The following is a 19,640-nucleotide window of genomic DNA, read 5'->3' on the forward strand; positions in this document are numbered from 1 at the left end:
TGATATGGCGTATGAGGAATTATGCTAGATTTCAGAATAAGATTGAGGTTTTTAGAGTTATTTTGGTAATTAAAGATTTAACTTGTCTAGTGAAAAATTCGTCTAAAGCTTCAATGAAGAATGATATGTTGGATTTCAAGGTGATTAAGTTTTTTTGTATTAATACTCGTGATAGTAAAGTTCTTCATCTTCTTCCTATTAGATGAGTTTCCTTCACCAGGCTGGGTTAAAATTAACATTGATGGGGCTGTTAGGGGTATCATGGTCTTGCTACTTGTGGAGGTATTTTCCGTTGGAGTAAGGAGGAATTTATTGGTGCTTTCTCTGTGTTTTTTGAAGTTCAAATTGTTATGGTTACTGAGTTTTATGGAGTTATATATGCTATGGAGGAAGCTCAAAAGAAGGGGCTTATTAATGTCTAGCTTGAATGTGATTCTGCATTGGTTTGTGTTGCGTTTACTGCTAGGACTAATGTTTTGTGGATGCTTCGTAATGGATTGAATATTTGTCTTAATTACTGTGGGAAAATCAGGTTTAAGGTTGCTCATATTTTTTGTGAATCGAATGTGTGTGTTGATAAGTTGGCTAATTTAGGATTTATTTATAGAGAATCATTTAATTGGTATAATAGGTTTCCATCTAGTTTATTCTTAAAATTCTTTATGAATATAGATATAGTCTACTTATGTATCGTTTTTATTAACATACGGGTTTTGATTTAGTCTCTCCATACTTTGGTATTTTTTATTTTTTTTTAATAATATTTTTTTTCATGTGATGACGGATGATTGTTGTTACTTGAGATGTCAGTCTAGCCTAACTGAAATGTCAAGTTACATAATAATGTTTAACATGAAACCTTTAATAAAAAAATAAAAAAAAAAACATAAAACAGTTCAAAAGTTCATCGTAAGTTTATGAGTAACTTTGGGGGAATAAATCACCTAGAAAAACTATTTTTTTACAATTTTTTATTTTTTTTTAATTAAACTTAAAATTCTTTTTATTTGATGGTTAATTTGTTAACTTTATATTATATTATAAACAATAATTCTAAACATTTAGCATTAGTTAAAAAACAATATATAATCCTAATCAAAGTAAACTTTCTGTTTCCGTGACATCCTTAAACAAATAATACATTTAACGGATATAATAAGTATAATATTTAATTACAAATATTAAAAATTAATGGATTTATAAACTTTTTATTTTCTATAACATCCTAAAAATCATTAATATAATATATTCCACTGGTATAATAAACATTAACATGTGTAATAAGTTAAATATATAACAGTGAATTACGAAATACTAAAAATTAATGGATTTATAGACAAATATATATTATATTAGAATATTGAGTTATAGTATATGTATATATGTTATATTATATAAAGGTGAAAAGTTTTTCATTGCTCTTTGATTTTCTAATTTAATCTTGCAAATTTGTTGACATTTCAACTTTTATTAACATGTCATTTATTTAGTTTAAATGTTGTCAAGATTAATTCAAATGTCACCCTATATCATGGAATATAAGTATAACATGTTGAAAAATAATGGATGGATAAACATCCATATACTTAATCATATGAAGGTTCAAATAAAATTGACCATTAAAGTAAAGTTAAGCCTAAATTGCATAAAAAAATGTTATTAATAATGGATATTTCTAAAAATATTAATTATTTTTTAATAAATATTTATTATCCTTAAAATTAATAAATATTTCATTGAGATAGCGTGATAATAAACAAAAAAACACCTAAATCTATTTGATAAATAGGAATCGTAGCATGTTATTACAGAAAATAAAAAATATTAAAAAAAAACTTTTTATTTCAATAATGTCCATGAACACATATCCATTAAATCATCAACAGGTAAACTATTTTTCCAACACAAACTATTAATTGTAGTCAACTGATAGTGATATATGTATCTCCAGCAATTGCTGATCAATGAACAAGGTGACAATAACAAAATCACAATCAATAAATACAAATCAATTAAGCTGAAAAAACAAGTCATTGTTCATAATTCATCATAATAATGATGATGATAATTATAAACTAGAAAAACAAAATACACAACAAGTTTGATAACAGTGCAAGAGAAGGCATTACAAATAGGTCAAATCCATAAAAAGCAGCACAGGAATAACTCAAAATACTGTGCAAATGAAAAAAATGAAAAGTACAAAAGTGCTACTTTATTTTACAAAGATTCTAAAACACAGCTCCCATTTCCATTTTGGTCACAACAGTGGCAAAGCTCTTTAACTGTGTTTCTGACTCTCATGTGACTTCAACTCTGTAACACAGTTACATTACATGTATAACATCTCACTAACAATAAGAAGAAACACAATGAATTGGAAGCATTTTTTTAACTTCTCTATTTCTAATAGAGATTTTTTTTTTTTGTGACAGTCAAAGTTTAATGAAAACTTAGAAGAAGAAAAAACTAATTTTGTTTAACAAACTTCAATTGGTGTCCAGAGGGAGAGACTCGGCTTCAGAGAGTTGTTTCAGCGTTTTCATCAGCTGCGCACCTTTCCTTCTGGCCCGAGCGCTGCACTCGCCCTGGAGAGCGAGTTCCACCGCACGCGCCACCTCCTCAGGCGGGGCGGTGTGCTGGTCGGATGCGGAGCCGCCATACACGACGGCTAGGACTCCAATGGCGTATTCCTTGGCGCGGGCAGCGGTCTTTCCCATCATGGTGACCATGACTGGGACTGCGAGGGCGTGAGCGCGGACCTCGTGAGCACCATCTGGAAGCGTGCACATGAGCTCCAGGGCGGCTAGGGCGCGCTCGGCGGGGGCGCCGTCGAGTTCGAGCGCCGCCTCGACCACGGCGGAGACGGCGCCAGTCTCCACAGCTACGCGGCGGTTGACATCGGAGAGGCAGAGTGCGAAGAGGATCTTGGTGGCGGGTTTGGCGAGGGCGAGGTTGCGCGTGAGAGCGTGCATGAGGTTGGGAGGGCAAGGAGGCTGCTCTTGAGGAGGGTTGGGAACAAGAGAACGTTCTAGAAGTTGAAGAGCAGAAGCTGGGTCTGTTGTTAGCTGGAGTTCTGAAACGTGGAAGAGTTCTTGGAGGTTGTGGATTTGTGGTGGTGGTGGAGGAGGAGGAAGAGGAACAACATCAAAGCTTGTGTTTGTGTTTGTGTTTGTTTTGATGAGATTGTTGGTGTTGGTGTTGGTGTTGGGAGTGTTTTGAGTGGGGGTTGGGGGAGAGAATCTCCACTGGGTGAAGCTTTGGGAAGTGGTGGAGGAAGAGGAGGAGGTGGAGGATTCACATTGGAAGCTTGGGGGAGTGTGAGGAAGAGGTGGGGTGGCGCCGCCGGTAGGACTTAGAACGGTCTGAGCGCAGTGGCGGAAGAAGCCACAAGAGAATAGTTGGGTTTTGAGTTTTGGTTGTTGATGGGTTTTCATGGTGGAAGCAGTTGGAAGAGATGAGAGCGTAGGGTAGTAGTGTTTTTGTTTGTGAATGAAGTGGGATGTGTTCCGTTTTGGGTTTGGTCGGGACAATAATGACACTGTTGTTGGTACGACCTGGGTCTATTATTTCTGTCACCTTTGTGAAAAACAATGGAATGGGTCAAATGTTATCTGAGTCACTTCCACTTCCCTCTTCATTTTACTTATTATTTCTGTTTTATTTTTTTTGGTAAGCTGATATTTTGGACCCACTAAACAAAAATACACTTACTTGCCTCATAACTCAGAGTAATAAAAAAATTTAACTTCAATTTTCAATACACATTATATTATTGAGTTGGGTTATTAAATGGGTGTATTTTTTTAGAGTTGTCAAATTATTGTTTTTCCATACTCCTGGATAAAAGAAGTATACTATGAAGAAGTTGTGAAGAACTCAGAAGTTTGTTACATGCATTTCTTTTCAAGAAAATCTCAAGAGTACAGAATAGATACGCATCTGGTGAGTTTCTGCTATCAGTTAATATAATGCAATAATGAATATAGCACATGTGTTTAAAATTGAAAAAAGAAAAAGAAATGGTATCTCTTAACCCAGTCAATTATTAGTTAGATACACATTACATCAAATCGTTACATAATAATATGCTTAAGATTTTTATAACTAAAACGAAAATAGATATAATACACTGCATAAGTAGACAAATTTTTTTAATAATATCTTGGCTTTTACCTCTCGGCCAAGTTAAGTTAACCTTAAGTTAACCTGATTATCATTCATATAAAGATTAACATTATTAAGTAAGCTGAAATCAATTATTAATAAAAGGATTGGATCTCAGCAAAATCCATAAACAGTAAAGTTTATCAAAAGAAGTATAATTACATATTCAAGTGATAGATAAAGGTTAAGTTCAATTATATTAATTATTGATTAATATATTTTACTTATTTCAGCATTGAAGTATTTTTTAGATAATCCTGATCTTTTGCAAGATTGAGTAGAGCCGAGAAGAAAGATTGCGAGGACTAAATATATTTACAAGATTAGAATCTTATTCGATCTTTGCAATAACACATTGTTTTCTTTCATTCTTTTTATTTCTTGTATAATTTATTGAAATATTTGAAGTGTTCCTTCGAAATAAATATGTAAAATAATCTAATTGAAATGAAATCTAGTGATGTAATCTAATCATAGATTGGTATCTAAATAAAAATTATGAAGTTTTATAATACACTGTGTTTTAACTTATGCATTTCTAATGAACATTTATAATAAATATATTTAAATATATAAGCTATATTTCATATTTATAATAAATAATTTAAATTATGATATAAAATTATTTTTATTCTGATTAATTTTTTAAAAAATAATTTAAAAAAATAGAAATATTATGAAAAATATTGAAAAGAATAGGCTCTTAAATGGAGGCAAATGGCCAAATCCTCTAGACATTTTAAATATGAACTACTCCTTATGGCCCATACGCTTTTATCAAATAACCTAAGCATTTTAATGCCCATGTGTGTGTAGTAAGTTTTCCAATAGCAGATGGTTTGAATGAATCGCGCTTTATATTTGTTATAAGATGCTTCGCCTAAGATATTATTTTGATATGATTCCAATCATTGAGTAATTTTTACTGTTGCATGTAAAAATCCAATGTGTGGTTATAGTCACAGTTTATTACGTCAACTAAGTTTGTTTTCACCGTAAATTACATTTTAATAAAAAAAACATATTCCTTTTTAAATGGTATATATAATACATTAAATAATTAACTCATTAATACAGTAATATATTCATTAGTACACGACAATATAAATATATATATATATATATATATATATATATTTAAATTCAATATTTATAAACTAATCGACATCTTTATATTATATAAACATATTTAAATGTAATTTGATATATAATGAAACCTTTATCCGTGTATAAACAAGATCTTTTGGAGTTCAAAACTAGACTGCAGCGTGTGATGCTGTTACTTGGTTTGGATTTATTAAACTATTTTTATAAATTATTTTTATTATATATGAAACAATCTAATGAATAAGATCATATTATGTAGATCTTTTGAAAACTGTAAAGGATCTTAATCCATTACTTCCACACAGTGAATCAGTGTATCAATGCTCAGGTAAAAAAACTGCAATTTCAGTGTAAGCAATGGCTCCGGCAACCATCTTAATATCGTTACCTTAACAACAATGATAAAACATTCATGACAAATACTAATGACCAAAACCATTGACAGAAAAATATCTATGCAATTAAAACAATGAACTAACTCTTTAATTAATCATAAAAGGAAAATGATTGGATAGAAGATATTTCATCAGTGTAAGCCAACCATAATTATTGCACAACAATGCAACCGGCCTCGGGAGTTCATGATTATCTTTCGTACTCCTCAATTTACGTCATTAAAATGAAGATATCCTCCATACAACCTCAAACAATGGAATGTAATGGAATTTTACATTACTTTTGCAATTCAAGCTACAAGATTTAACCGTAATCCGAACTTAACTAATGACTAACATAGAAACATAGATAAACCTAATTAAAACTAAAAAATTAGAGAAATTGGCAAAAATGGAGGACAGGTCATTTCCATTTCTCTTGTAGATCTTTCCTCTCGGATAATACCCAAGTGACAAATATTGCAGCTACAAGTGCAACAATTGTTAGAAGAAGTAGAGCATAGCTGAAATCTTCAGTTAATGAATCGTAAGTCCTAGAAGGAGCAATCTGAGTAAAAAATAGATCTACTCCGTAGGCAAATACGAGGGATGTAGACTCCAGCTTGGCAGGCACTGTTACGATACCTCGCAGACCTTCCACTTTAAGGGAATGTGTAATATAGGACTGCAGAAATTCAAGAAGAGAAAATAAGAAATGCATGTTTACAAGTACACAAAGCCCAAGTAGAAGCATGAGGTTGAAGTTGGTGATCAAGCATATGTATTTCCTTAAGCAGCCCTGCTAAGTAAGCTTTGTCCATTGAGGGGAAAAATATATAAATAGCGGTCGCAGCAAGTAAAACAGAGATAAAGTCATATTTTTCCTACCCAAATATAGTAGTGATTGATTACTAATACTACTGTTCCTTCAACCTTGAACTCAAGAACGAGTTACTTGTATACTGCAAACATTCTTTGTAAGCAGATATATATATATATATATATATATATATATATATATATATAAATAGGGGGAACTATACCAGAAATTGACTGCACATATATTATGCATGCATGGCTATATATATTAATGGGTTCATGTTATCTTCTTATCTTGAGGATAAACACTATATAGCCCTTTATTTTAGTCAACCAAAATAACCTCTACCCTCTTTTTAACGTACTCTATCTACCTGAATAAAAGTAATTTAACATTTACAATGAAAAAGGAAAATGCATAAATCAAAACATATTAGAACAAGCTAACACCATACATTGAGAATCCACTAATGATAGCACCATTTGTTAACCTTTTTCTTTTTTTCATGGATATAGAAAAAGAACAAGAGACAAAATAAACCTGAGAAACGATGGGCAATGAATCAGTCAGAGGAATAATCCCTTCCTCTTTCTCAGCTTGTGAGGGATTAAGTGTGCGCCGAGGATCCAAAAAGCGTTTATCAAGTGCCAAAACCTGGAAATAAAAATCCCAGTTGACAACCCAAAATTTAAGAGTTCATTGAAGAAATTAAATGATAAAAAAGATTGTTTCTTGATCTCAAGTTGAAAACTTGGTCGAGTAAATAATACCAACCTGGTCACCAATTGTTCCAATAAGAAGCTGCTTAGAAGTTATACCCTTGGACGTCAAAGTCACATCAATTGCTTTCACAGAATGGGTAAAAAAGTACGACTGTGATTTTGTTGTAACTTCTGGCCGATAATAAGAAGACATGGGTGATGTAAGATTATGCTTCCCAAGAACAAACTTCCAGATATCTTTGTTATCCTGTGAAAATCAAGGATATCACACCAGAATGAGAATAGATCAGTACCTCAAACATAAGAATGAACACAGACTAAAAGAGATAATAACATATACCAAAACAAGATAGTGAGGGGTCATTAAATGAAGATACACAAGTTAAGGACATACCGCTCGAGACTGATCATAGACCTCAATAACTGACATCTCATATCTGTGTGCTCTGAGATTAAAATAGTGATAGACAACCCAGTTTTCACTAAATACCTATACAAGCAATATTCACGTAAGATATTAAAAAAAAATAGTTTTACACCTTTTAAATAAGTGTAGTTCAAAAACTTACTGCACGAACAGGACCCTGGCAACCATGATGTGTCATTCTATGCAATATGCGACCAGTCACGGTATCAATGATATAGATGACTAACCATGCCTCCTCTGGGGTGGCTGTTCCAATTTCCCCCATGGCTTTAGGTGCTGCATTTGCGACAAAAAGTATATTGTTCGATACATACTTATACATGACATCATAGTCAGTCATAACTTTTGCTTGAGTATGAACAACCTACATGGAAAAAGGGGAATAACAACTTTAGGAAGAAGCAATGATTAAAACTCAACGGAAAATAGGTCAACATAAAACATGAACATGAGAGAAACCCTTAATTGTCATATTATTTGTTTGTGATCATTTCTACATACTCGGATTAGTATAGATACAACTAATATGACTTCAGGAATATACAAGGCATATGATTAAAAGAGTCTTACTAGATTTGGACAAGAATGACAAACATCACTCTACATGATTATTAGTAGATCAAAAATTCATTTGCAAAATCCCTCCAAATTGAGACTCACTCATTAATGCTATTGATTAGTAATAAAACTCACCATAAGGTAAAGCAACCTTTAAACTCGTACTTACTTGAAAAAAAAAGGAGTATTTTAAATAATGACATAGGACATTTATATTTCTTGAAAATGTAAAAAGGTTAATACAGACAAAGTACAATATAACAGAATCAATTTTATTTTATAAAAGAAATGTTCTTTTAACAAATAAAAACGTAATGCCAAAGGTGCCCTACCTCCTTCGATTTTCTGGTTACCGTTGCAATAATCTTTTCTGATTCAGATGGGAATACAATAGACCATAAATCCCGGAAATCAAAGCAGTATTCATCCACTATTTTGTGAATGCAATTACTCTTCAAGGCATGACCTCTGACAACACCATTATCAGCCTCCACTGAGTACCAGTACACATTTGAAAATTCATGTTGCAAAATGTCAATAGCTTCAGGAGTTCTTGGGTATAGGTATGCATGTTGGTCTATGTCTATAATTAGATGCAGACGCTGTTCAGTTGAATCAGTATAAGGCAGAGGAATAACTTGAGCAATGGTATGGGCAAGTCTCAAAGAATTGAGTTCCTTCCCAGTGTATGCATCAATAAAAGAAAGAACGGCCGGTGCAGCCAAACCTGGTCCACATCGCCCAACTACAAGGATAGATGGATTCTCATCCAAGGCATGATGATGTGGAACCTGCCACTGATAAATGTTAAGCCCAACGGGATGTTCACACACTTCTGTTTTACGTAGTGTATGAAGTAGAATAGACCAAACTATACGTCCATCTCCAGTGTGCAAAGCAAAAACCTTTCTAGCCCTTGTAAGTACTATAAGCAACTTACGAAAACCATTATGATCACGAGTCATTTTGCTTTTCTCAGAACTCCTTAACCTCAGTGCTTGAATTGCTACTACATCCTCAGGGCTTGCAATCATTAAAGTTCCTTTGAGCTTCAGCACATGTCCCTTTCAATAATAAATCAAAACATAAAAAACTACCATTAAAAAAAGAGTTAATGATATCCAGATAAAAACATCAATCTATAATAAATGGATACAAAATAGATAAAACTATCAGGAAAGTTGCACATGTCAGCATTATGTTGACTTTTCCCTCTCCAAATGGTATTTTGGTTACCCCTGTGAATGATGGTCATTTTTTAATTGATGAGTTGGGGGCTTTTTCTAATAAAAAAATATAAAAATAGTACATACAGAATTAGTGACCAGTTCACACTGGTATAAGTTCAAGTCAATTACATCATTCAATAATTTTTTATTGGATAAATCTAAATCAAAACTTGCTATTGGATTGAAAGTTTTAATCATATAGATCATATCAAAAAATCCTAAAATAATCCAAAATCATATAATACCTCATTTATATATATCAAGGTGTTGCCATTGCTTATATTCTTGCTGTTGCTTAACTTTTATATGTTTTGACACAAAACAGTAATATACAATTATCTTTCAATGTTGGATCAGTTAAATGATGTTAGAGTGCTAAGTCTTACACCAGTGTAAACCAGTGTGTGTGTGTGTCCTGATTAAAAAGATCAAAGGCATACCTTAAGCCATTCAAAGAGGTTCTGTTCAACTTTTGTCACTGATACACCTTCCTTTTCCACAGGTAGTTCAGACGTTGTGACATCTACAACTGATGCAAGGCCATCCTCTCTACTCCAGACAATTTCTCCTTGTTGTACTAATAAGAGCGAATGATCTTCCATTACCATCAATGCTCTAAAACCATAAGATCTATCTGTCCTCACATAATTGTTTATAAAAATCTTTTCAATGTTCCCTCTTTGATGGTCTATTATTATACTTTCCTTGAGTAACTCACCATTCCGATCATTAATATCTTTTACAAAGAGGCGAATATTACTGCCTTCGTGTTGAATAAATGCAAAAGCATGTTGACCCTCTGAAATTGACAGAGCATCACTAACAGCTGCTGCATTATTAATTTTGTCCACCAGCACCAAGTCGTCTTCATTTGTCACTTTAACTGTAAGAAGATGGGAATCAATACGCAATGCAAACAACTCAGGAAGCCTTGATGGCAATATTACTGCCTGTCCAGATGAATCCTTGATGAGGTCTGAAATGGGCTTTTGTTTGTAACTAATCTCTCCATTCTTGATGTTTATGGTCAATATCTTAGACCTCATCTTATCCAATACCACAAATTTATCACCTGAGACTGATAATAATTCCCCAAAAGTATCACAGGGAAGTATTGTATGATCATTCTTGAGCAATTCTCCAGTATCAGCATTCAATCCATACACATAGAACTTTGAAGAGCCAACAAAACCAGCTACATAGATCTTGTCAGTAGACTGAATAATACGGCTAACCTCAATGCTGCAAATACGATGAAGATAACAATGTTAACGGCAAGTCAAACTTTAAAAAAAACATCTTGCTCAGTAAACTCTGAGTCTGTCATACCTTTCACCCGCGAAATCTTTCCTCCAGAGAACTTCACCATCTATGCCAGAAACAGCATAGAGACAGCCTTTACCAAAAACAAGGATCAAATCATCCTTGTCAGCTTTCAGGTTTTTCTGCAAATAAAAAAAAAAAAAAAAAAACAGAACTTAATTCCATGCGTAAGAAAATCACTCATGCACTCTCGGGTTCAGCTACAAGCCTACACTTCAATAAACCAATACCAAGGGCAGGTTTACAAAAAGAGCTGCTGAATGCAGGCTCGTTATAGTGATCACAAAAAATACTGAAGGTGAAAATTGGGTACATGAGGAATGTTTACAGGGTAAGTGGCACAAGTCTGAACAATTTTGTTGGCTAAATTACTTAAATGTTAAATGACCATTCTGTTGAAAATAAAAGTAACTTAGTTTTAGGCGTTTAACATACAACAACAGTATTTTACCAATAGGTGGAATCATCAATCTAAAACAACACCATCCTGATCTAGTGTTCAGCCAAAAACCAGAAAACCAGTGTTCACATGTGCAGAGCAAGAAAAAAATACTGAGTAGATGTGTTCGCATTAGCATCATGCGCTTGGATAGAAACGAATGCTTGAATCTTCGAGTATAACATTAGGTCAACTTATTTGCATTAGCAACTCAATTATATTTCAAGGAGGGGTTTCTCTAATTATGTCCAAGGGAATTAGAAGTCTAACTCTTAATGTAGTACTTGTATTTCAGTCTACATGAATCCTTTCCATTGCTCTAGAGGATGTTTCGGATAAATCTACAAAAGAAATTATAGTATTTAAAATATCAAGAAAAAAAGTCATTCACTCACTGGAATGTATAATATTGACTTTGATTGCTTTGAGCCCTGAAGGGGAGTCTCCCAGACCATCTGTCCATCAGGAAGGTTCCATGCTCTCAATAAACTCCCATCCGAGGAAAGAGTTATGACATCTGAAGCATTTAAATGCATAGTTAATGAATTTGATCACCACCGATGTAAACTAAACATTTAAATAAATCTAAACACAGAAAAAAATTTACTTGGACAAGATAACAATATCTCACAAACAAAGAAAAATTAATGAAACTTGAAGCTAAGAAATCACTGTATGTGATAATGGTCAGCACGATGGTCACGCAGACATCTTTCAATTGATTTTACATCATTATTCAGAAGAAGTGGACAACAAACACAGAACATTTCTTCCATCTATGATACACATAAGCTATATTATACAACCAAAGGAGATTTGGATACTACACACTTAAAACTGGGAAAGAAGTCGAACTAAAAAGTTATCTATTAACAATAAAGCAGTTTAAACTAGGATATCTCCCCACACTTAGAGTCATGCAAACATGTTGACATGTCCAGGATCTAGATCTCCAATTCCAAGATGTTCATGTTCTACCACAGCTGATAATCATTCAATACGACTACTTTTGACCATGCATTTTATGAAGAAATATAAGTCATTATGTAAGCAGAGGACATCGGCATCCAGTTGACATCCAAACGTAGATATATTTAGAAGGGAAATAAAAATTTAAAATAGACTGAACAAGTTTGAATAAAAAGAATGGCAAAGAATCATGAACAAGGAGAATCATGGACACTAGTGCAACACTGGTCACCGTAACATACTTATGATGACATATTTTGGATGATAAAATATAATGTACAGTAAAACTGCTCTACGTTTCTGCAGTATAGTAAAGAATATATAAGTATGAAGCAATGCTCTACACAGTCAAAGGTTAAAGCACAATACATTTTCCCAGGGCAATGTCAAGTCCATCAACAACATCGTCGGTCCCAAGAACATGCCTCCAAACTGCAAACAAAACAGAGTTCAGCATTTCTGATTCTAAACAAAGAAAACAAAATAGTTAAGCAAGCAACGGTCATTGCTTGGGAAGGCTTGATTTACTTTTAAACCAGTTCAACTTCATCCATTTGATTGGAGCATAATCGCAGACAATATGATATAACAAATAATTTAATGGAGTCAGCATAAGCAGTTAAACAAAACCAACTTACAAATTTCTCCATGACGAAGGTCGAGTGAAGCTACAACGTTCTCTTCGGTGGACACCAAAACACGCTTCCGGCCAGTCTTTTGAGTGTGGAACAAAGCGTGCTTTACTTTCCCAATATACTGTTGGTGCCTATAATTAGTAGTCAAACATATTCAGTGGTCACTAACATTTAAATTGCACAAGAGAGAAATTAGCAATTAGAAAAGGAAATCTCTTTATCCAGTATAATAATCGATCAACAACGCAATTAAACGCGTAGGTGAAATTAGATCGAAGTGTTCGGGCGATAATTACAAGTGGAGAAAGAGAACGTATTGAATAGGAGGAGTGGAACAAAACCCAATCGAATAATCGCAAGGGTTTAAGAGAGCATTCAGTGAATACGTGAATAAATAAGAGTCGTTGAACTCACCAATCCATGAGACCAACTTGATCTTCGAAAAGCGAATAACCGATATTAGTTGATGAGAGAAAGAGGAAAAGGAGGAGAAAAACCCTAATCGCCATAGCCATGGCGATTCAGCCACGAGCACGGATCTGAAGAGTGGTAGTGTTTCGAATCTGCGTTGCTCACAGTCCAGGACTATGTCTACCAAAGATATAAGCCGACTTCTCGCGCAAACCAAAACTTCCAACGTTTTAACAAGAACCAAAAAGAGAACAATGGACGAAAATATTTAGGAAAATAATTTATATTTGAAAATAATGGACGAAAAACTAGAAAATAATATTTGGAATTTATCTTGATTTTAATTGTTTGATATACTTAGCTAATTTAATTATTTTAAATTTTACTATTAAATGTTTCAATTTATATTTTTTAATTATATAATATCATTAATTAAAAATTGAACATGTATTGTAGATCACAAATATACATATATATATATATAAATAAATGTATGGAAATTACACCTTATAAACGGTTTAATGTAAACTTAGGTTTAAAATTTATTTTTTAATATAGAATCAAAATTATAAAAAAATATATTCTAATAAGAGTTTATTAAATTTATCAGGTCATCCGTTATTTGGCAGCTATCGAATTACCTATATTATATAGTTTTATGCATACATGTTTCAGTTTGAGAAATGTGTGTTAAAAAACACACATCATCTAAAGTTAAGAACATTTAATTTATTTTTTTGTCGATAATAAAAAATGAATAAATATGAATTACTTTAGATGTGATCAAATCTTATACATCTCACTAGATATCATGAGATCATCCTCATACAAACTAATGGATCTATGCATCCATCAGAAAAGAAAAAATGTGCAAAATGTGATGTAACACATGACCAAACCTTTAATTGAACAAAAACAAAAGTTTCTAGTACATCTACTACTCCCCTTTAAAGATTACTTTGTTTCTATGTTTCCAAACAATGGTTCCACAATAACCAAGCAATTTTGCACTCAAAGAAAAAATGGATACTAGTCTCCTCTTCGATATCACAAAGACTACACGTGGAACTTGCAACTGTAATCTCACACCTTTCAAGATTAACCTTAATGACTAACTTGTTTTCCAACAATATAAATAAACGTAAACTTTATTTCATAAATTAATTTCAAAATTCATAAATTACTAGAACAGACAACATATACAATAATTAAGAATTCGAGTTAAAAATTATACTTAAAAAAAGTTATACTCTTATCCTATATTCACATCTTCAGATATTGTGTGTTTAAATTATTACGAGTTATTAGTTTATAGGAGAAAATATAATTAGTAAAAAATAGATTATGTTATCTGAACTAATAACATAAATATCAAAACTAATTAAACATATCATGTGTAGTTAGTTTGAGGACTCCTCCTTCAATATATTTTTTAAATGATCATAGGAATTAACAAAATTAATATATATTTTCTCTTACATAAACTCTTTCTAGAAAAATGAGAATTAATATCAATATTTTTCATCTTTATAAAATATATATTTAACACTCCCTTAAAATTAGTTGGAGCTGACAAAGGAGCAAGTGAGGTCAAAGGATAAGTAATAGTGAGAATGAGAATTTTTTTTTCAAAAGTCTCAATGGATTCTAGAAACCAAAAGTTACATGGAAAACATCTACTAAATAGAAAAAAATGGTCAAAAGCCTCATAGCAGTGGCTAGTTAATCATAATTTCAATAATTATTTTACATTCTAACATATTTACAAAATTTTAAGAAATTACCCAAAAATCTAATAAATTATCCAAAAATCTCTAACTACAATATTTGAGAAAGAAGTTTCATAAGTGTGTGTGAGAGACTTGACGAAAATATTCGTTGTATTTGATGTTCTCCAATGTGAATTGTTTTTTTTTTAGTTTTCTACTCCATTTTTGCATCTTGCTATTTTTTGTGTGTTTTATAACTTTAAAAAAATGAAAGAAAATAAGTGAACATAAACACAATAAATAAAAATACAACAAAACATACTTCAACCAGCATAAGCAATCACTACACTTAAAAACGAAGAAGAAAACACAATACTTCCATCATACTTAAAAAGGTATGGTTGGAATTAAAAAAAAAAATTATATATATATATATGAGTTTATATATAGATAGGAAGTTGGAGGAGATAGATCTAAATTCTTTATTAGGTCCATAAATTATTTTAGAAAAAAATCGTTTGGTTTCTAACATTTTTTTAATTGATCCCTGAATTTGTAATTTTTTTTATTAGTTTTTCTTGATTAACAAGTCCTGATTCAAAACAAATATAAGTTAGTGGCCCAATTTGAAAAACAAAATCATTTTAAAGCATAAGTAAAAAGTGTGAAATAGTTCACGAATTAACAATTTAATTAACCTAGAAAAACATTATACTCTAAAAATCACCATTATTTTGCCATGCATATTATTTCTTTATTTATTTATAGATGATTTCATACATAATCTATGCAATTAGTGAAAAAAAACATTTCTTTAATTATCTTAAGTAATCCTTCTTTTGTTTATCATATTTTCTTTTATATCTAGATTGAATTTCAATAGTTTTTTTAAAAAATGTCAACAATCTGCTCTTATATCTTAAATTAGACTTGCCCACATCCTTAGAGTTAAATATGTTCAATATTTTTCTTTTTCACTTGGGTTTCAACTCATATACTACCATCACAAATACCTCGACTATTTCAAAGCACTGTTCTTATTTACAAATTGAATCTAAATAAATATTCACAATTAATAATATTTAAAATTAACTCTACATCATATTTTTTAATTGTTGATTTTTATGTGAAATCATTATCTAAATAAACATAACGGTTGTCCTTGTGACCTTTATTTCAATTGAATCAATATTACCTGACATTAGTAAAAAAATAACACTAACTTCAAAGTAAAAAATGAATTAATGTTGTCTTTAACATCCACAAAATAGAGATTAAAAATAGCACAATTCACATCAATTTGCAATTGGTATTACATGCATCACCACTCAAATCCCAAACCCAGTCCACATCTTTTGCTACAAGTGAACACTGATTGGGGATCAGTATTTCAAAATTGTGACTTTTAGAAGTAAATTTTATGTAGCTTAATAATTTGGTTGTGGCAAAAGAAAATGAAAAGGAGAATCAATGTTTATGTCATATTTTTTTTTTTGTTATTGGGTGGATTCAAATTCATGTGAATATTTCTTAAGCTGACATGCAAAAACTATTTTAGTTCCTCCGACTAAATATGTAATAATAAAAAAAAGACTTTTACGTAAAAATATGTTAAAAAGTTACTTGATGCATATTTAAAAAAAAAATTCAAGTAAATATTGCAGCGATATATGCCTAAGTATACTAATAAAGGTCCTTCTAAGATGTGGTACAACACTACTCTTCATTGTAGTATGTTAATATGTAATTTTTTAAAAGAATGAATGAACAAGGTACTCTTCATTGTAGTATGTTAATATGTAATTTTTTAAAAGAATGAATGAACAAGGTACTCTTCATTGTAGTATGTTAATATGTAATTTTTTAAAAGAATGAATGAACAAGGTACTATTAAACTTTTGCTTTTGAAAATATACAAAAACCTTTACTCTTACATAAAGTGACATTGTATAATATCTTTTCATACTTGAAAAATTATGATTCTTAAAGTTAATGAATATTGAAAATCACAATTTATAGAAAATGACTAGATTTGGTTTATCTATAATGAATATTTTAAAAATAAAACAAAATCCATAAAAGAAGTTGAATCATATTTTTAAAAATATTTCAAACTTTTTTGCATGACGTGAAAACATTGTTTATAGTTTAGTATTAAAAAATAAATAATTAAATATAAATTTTAAAAAATATTGAGATGATGAAAAAACAATCGACAATGTTATTGACCAACCAAATTAAGTTTCATTAACATGAGTATTTAAGACCATTTATTGCTTACAACACTATACAGAACATGAATATTTGGTTTTTTTTAATGTTTTATATTCTTGTTACACTTTTGTTTATTACTTCAATGTAATGGAAATATTGATTTGCTTAGAGTTGCAAATAGTTGAAAAGCCTAACTGTTATCATTTTCTTTAAAGAATGTGTCTTTTAATGCACTGTAACTTTTTAAGTTTTAAACTTAAAGATTGAACACAAAATGTTGTAGAAATGTTTGTTTTTAATTATTATTAGGATGATCTCTGAAAAAAATAAAATAAAAGAATACAATGCACTTACTGTACTATAAAATATTATAAAATACATGAAAGTTTTAAACATGTGTAAAATAAGAAAATTCAAACAAACGGTATAATTGCTCAAAATATATTTATGTTCTCCTCTATTTATATTTGTTCTTCAGTTTTTATCTATTCTTCTCTGTTATTCTTTGCTTCATTGCTTCCTGCAAAATTACCAAAGCTTCTTTTTCTTTTCTTGTAATTGTCATTGATATCCTGTAATAATGGTATTCTCAGAACTTAGATAAAAATTAATATTTATTTGTAGCAATCAAAACTTAAATAGGAATATTTTCAATCATCAAACTTTTATTCTGAATATCAAAGCTTCTTTTTCTTTTCTTGTAATTGTCATTGATATCTTGTAATAATGGTATTCTTAAAACTTAGATAAAAATTAATATTTATTTGTACCAATCAAAACTTAAATAGGAATATTTTCAATCATATAAGCAAACTTTTATTCTGAATATGTTGATTTGTATCTCATGAAAAACTTTACAGAGTACTAGAGTTTTGGAAGGTGAAATACATGAAGACCAAATAAATTTATCTCAACCATAGAAAACTCCTGGTTCTAAGAAAAAAAATCTTAGCCGATTTAAGAGTGAAACGACCATACTCATCAAGAGTTCAATTACGAATATCCTGTTTCTCCCTAATCTTAATATGATTAAAAAAATAGACATCTGCGGTAAAGACAATGGAATATTCCAATCACAACCAGTTCAAAACTGAAAGACGGTATCCGAAATGCTAAAACCATCATATAACCCTGCAATATTTGCTAAAGAAGTAGTAAAACATCATTTATCATTCCATAAATTAATAAAAGTACCTATACCAACAGTCCAAGAAGTATAATTTCATTTACTATTAACTTCCTTTGTTATTCGTCCTATGGTTCTTTGCAGATGATTAATGATCAACAAGGATACATAGCCTAACTAGTAAAATTCCATCCATATATTATATTTACTTAGGTTGGTAGAGCAAAAATTTAGAAAAGATGTTATAGTATAAATTATGGTTGCTTAAGCTAATCACCATGTATTCAAAATACTTAAGGTGACAAAAAAACATGTCCAGGGTGTATAACGTGGGATGCCACACATGGTTCTCCGCTACATAGACTTTTCACCTTATTACATGTTTATGCAATATCACTCTGTTATTATTATTGTCAAGTTAATTAAACATATTCCATTATAATAAAAATTATACTTTTTATACCTTCAATAACTCACTTGTTATTATTATAATTTTATTTATTTTTTACTTCCAAACCTTCTATTACTTACCCTACTTCACATCATTTGCTTAATCAATATTATAAGGTTTAGACACCAATTTGAGTAAGTGAATTTTGTCTTTGAATACTTGTTGATGATCCATGTTCATGTATTCAATTGCTTGAATTGAAGATCTTCTCAACATCTATCTTACATTTCTTAAAAATAATATTGTTTCTTTGCATCTAAATGTTTCGGATAATAGCTATCTACACACAACTCTAAATTATGTTTTTCTTTTTATTCAATTCAAGTAAGCTAATGATATCAAAACTAGTGGAAAAAGTCATTTGAAGGAAGTTATATATATATATAAATGAAATTTTTTGATTTCTTTTTAATATTGAAAACTCAAAATTAGAACTAGTGATTTTTTCTTCTTCTTAATTTAATAGGTAACACATGCACCAAGTCTTTCATTGCAAGCCCCTTGTGGATTAATTATATATTGGAAATAGTGAAAAAACAAGAAAAAAAATATGATGTTTTAGGAGGTGAGGGAAAACAACGGATATGGAAATTCACCAAAACTTCACATTTAACAAAAAAAACATTTTTTAACACCTCTTTTCCCTGGCACGACTCTTTCATTGGAAGAACATAGTTGATAATTCAGGATGGAGAAAAAAAAAAGACCATTCCAGGTAAGAATTAGACACATAACTTGTTTAACATCCAACCTGTAAAAACTCAATTAGTGGAAAATGGATTAACATCAAAGACATGCCAATCTTTGTATTATGAGAGTGTTTTTAGATGAAAAAGAAGAAACAAAATTAACGTAACCTTTTTTATCTGAAAAAAATGCTTATTAAAATAAAGAGACTACCAAAATCAGAAAATAATGAAGAAAATCTGGGGTGAATAGATGTCGAAAAAATAGATAAA

At 30.9% G+C, this 19,640-nt stretch overlaps 2 protein-coding genes across 2 annotated transcripts; both read right to left on the minus strand.

Moving 5' to 3' along the window:
* Positions 1-2,012: 2,012 nt before the first annotated feature.
* LOC137821884 (ARM repeat superfamily protein) lies at positions 2,013-3,626 on the minus strand. Its single transcript, XM_068626676.2, has one exon. The coding sequence runs from the start codon at positions 3,435-3,437 to the stop codon at positions 2,490-2,492; it is 948 nt and encodes a 315-aa protein (XP_068482777.1). The 5' UTR covers positions 3,438-3,626; the 3' UTR covers positions 2,013-2,489.
* A 2,109-nt stretch (positions 3,627-5,735) lies between these two features.
* On the minus strand, positions 5,736-13,441 carry LOC137823140 (uncharacterized). The gene is made up of 12 exons (XM_068628283.2): positions 13,185-13,441; positions 12,774-12,901; positions 12,505-12,567; positions 11,562-11,683; positions 10,734-10,849; positions 9,845-10,646; positions 8,508-9,239; positions 7,760-7,981; positions 7,585-7,680; positions 7,243-7,437; positions 7,009-7,122; positions 5,736-6,333 (listed from the first exon to the last, which is right to left on the minus strand). The coding sequence occupies exons 1-12, from the start codon at positions 13,283-13,285 to the stop codon at positions 6,073-6,075; spliced, it is 2,952 nt and encodes a 983-aa protein (XP_068484384.1). The 5' UTR covers positions 13,286-13,441; the 3' UTR covers positions 5,736-6,072.
* Positions 13,442-19,640: the final 6,199 nt, after the last annotated feature.

The sequence above is a fragment of the Phaseolus vulgaris genome, chromosome 9, assembly GCF_051622355.1.
Source record: "Phaseolus vulgaris cultivar YP4 chromosome 9, ASM5162235v1, whole genome shotgun sequence".
Lineage (NCBI taxonomy): Eukaryota > Viridiplantae > Streptophyta > Magnoliopsida > Fabales > Fabaceae > Phaseolus > Phaseolus vulgaris.

What these genes read in the sequence shown, in the direction of transcription:
- LOC137823140 (XM_068628283.2), bottom strand. Translation starts at nt 13,285, where the DNA reads ATGGCTATGGCGATTAGGGTTTTTCTCCTCCTTTTCCTCTTTCTCTCA. An exon ending in CCTTCGTCATGGAGAAATTT is followed by an intron (nt 12,568 to 12,773) that starts GTAAGTTGGTTT and finishes TTTTGTTTGCAG; the next exon opens with TTTGGAGGCATGTTCTTGGG. An exon ending in ACCTCTTTGAATGGCTTAAG is followed by an intron (nt 9,240 to 9,844) that starts GTATGCCTTTGA and finishes TATTATTGAAAG; the next exon opens with GGACATGTGCTGAAGCTCAA.
- LOC137821884 (XM_068626676.2), bottom strand. Translation starts at nt 3,437, where the DNA reads ATGAAAACCCATCAACAACCAAAACTCAAAACCCAACTATTCTCTTGT.